General features: G+C 46.2%; 1 protein-coding gene across 1 annotated transcript in view; it reads right to left on the bottom strand.

The window, feature by feature from the left end:
* Window positions 1-1,532: 1,532 nt before the first annotated feature.
* T265_15806 (hypothetical protein) overlaps window positions 1,533-1,942 on the bottom strand; it is a gene marked incomplete at both ends in the record, with an annotated part of 6,267 nt that continues 5,857 nt past the window's right edge. Inside the window, one exon of the mRNA XM_009179167.1 lies at window positions 1,533-1,813. Within this exon, the coding sequence (XP_009177431.1) occupies window positions 1,533-1,813 (281 nt within the window). The remainder of the gene's footprint in view (window positions 1,814-1,942) is intronic.

Below are 1,942 nucleotides of genomic sequence, written 5' to 3'. Positions count from 1 at the left end.
GCAATGAAATGTAGCGAAATTAACGACAATCATGTGTTTGGAGGTTGAACAGGCAATTGTCAACCATTAGACTTTCTCTGTGGGAGAGGAGCATCATCATCGTCGATAAAATGACATCAGTGTGAAACATCGATGCTTCACTGCACAACCATGATTTATTTGAAAAACTTATTGTGAAGAAAAGAATAGAAGTGGACGGGCAAGTGACTTAGTGCTAGCTCACCACAATCATTCCGAGGTGCCTACACCTCCAGATATTCACTCAGACAATCTGGATAGAAACTGACAACAAGAACGCCACTGACATCGGTTAAAAGCCATGTCTTGCAGCGTCTCCAACCAGGCGCGGTGAGCAGCACGCGGTTCCCAACCTGGAAGGTGAGTAGCAGCTGTAGCATCAGTCCTAAGTGCTGGGCCCACAAGAACAGGGTTATCAATGGGCTGGTGAGAGGGGGAAGAAAATGTTTGTGAAAGAGGAAGAAGGGAGGCGTCAGCAGTAGCCTGCTTTCGCTTACCCGCCCTGCTGTATGCAGCAAGTAAGGCGACCCGGCTGATGGCGCCACGCGACGGCCGATGTGGAAAGAGAGTATTGTTAGTCGTGGATGTCATGGCTGTACGTGGGCTGGGATACTGTCAGGGCGCCCACACCTAGACAGGAGGACTATTAGGGACCTCAACCAAAGCCTTTAACTCAAAAACTTAACCGCAAGCAGCGGTGTTTGGCGGGAAGTGCTAATGAATTACCATTAGTACGGAGCTCATCNGTTCTCCCCTGGAACGGTTCAGCTTTCTGCAGGATAACCGGTTTGATGTTCCTATTTCAAAGAAGCAGGAGTTTAAACACTAGAAATTTTTAGTGTCACCCACTCGAACTGACCAGGTTACCAAATCAAATAACAATATGTTACGAATTGTATCCTTGTGACCTCATCTTTTGACAGACAAGTTGCGGTCATAACCGCGACACAGGTAGTGAGCTGGCCACTTTGGCCTTCCATACGCAAATGGCAATATCGAGTCTAGCTAACTGTGTGGACTCATCGATCTCCTAGCGTTGTCTGTTGCAGTGTTTCCAGAGTGAATGGTATGTTGTCTTTAACTCCCAACTGCTGTTTGATTTACTGGTTCAGCACACTCAAAATTTATTCGCGGTCAGATATAGTCGTGGCACTTTGAGTTTTCTGTTTAATCTGTCCCGTAATATATGCTTTCTAAGCAACATTTGAACGTTGTCTGGTTGTTACTTATCGCCGTTCATCAACGACTGTGTGCTCTTGTAACTTGGCAATCGGCCTTTAGAAGAATTAACCATGCTACATTAAGTCATCCAGTTTCCTCTGTCAACGTGGGAATTGACCAATCAGGAAAGAGAAGCTGAATAAGTCAAACCAAACATGTCAACAGCTACCACATCGAATATCATGAAACTTTGAAAAGATCAATCCTTTGCGTTGTATTCCTGCGTTCGTTTGGTTTGTGCTTCGTGAATAGTAGCACGTTCCTTAGGCTTACGAAAACCTTCATGACTTACCATGGTTATCAACACCCTGTTCCATGAGGGCTTCATTTACTCCGAGACCATCGTCCCGAACCAACCGTCGATGCACCATGAGCTCCAACTGTCCTTGTTCCAAACTGCTTCCGCCTTGCGGGCGATCAGTGTAGACAGCGAGTGCCAGTGGGGGTGATTCGGGTGAAGTTTCACCAGCACCTTTGATCAGGATCCGATTGATCACAGGGTAGTAGTTAGAGGCGATGGGATCATGTAAGTTTGTGGTTCGAATGCGGCGAATCAGTTGACGTCCAGATGAGTCTGTGAAAAACTCTCCTTGAGAATCGGACAGGGATTCGGTATGAGAGACACACGTTGCAATGAAATGTAGCGAAATTAACGACAATCATGTGTTTGGAGGTTGAACAGGCAATTGTCAACCATTAGACT

The sequence above is a fragment of the Opisthorchis viverrini genome, assembly GCF_000715545.1.
Source record: "Opisthorchis viverrini unplaced genomic scaffold opera_v5_1050, whole genome shotgun sequence".
NCBI lineage: Eukaryota > Metazoa > Platyhelminthes > Trematoda > Opisthorchiida > Opisthorchiidae > Opisthorchis > Opisthorchis viverrini.
This window is presented reverse-complemented; position numbering and strand designations above follow the sequence as displayed.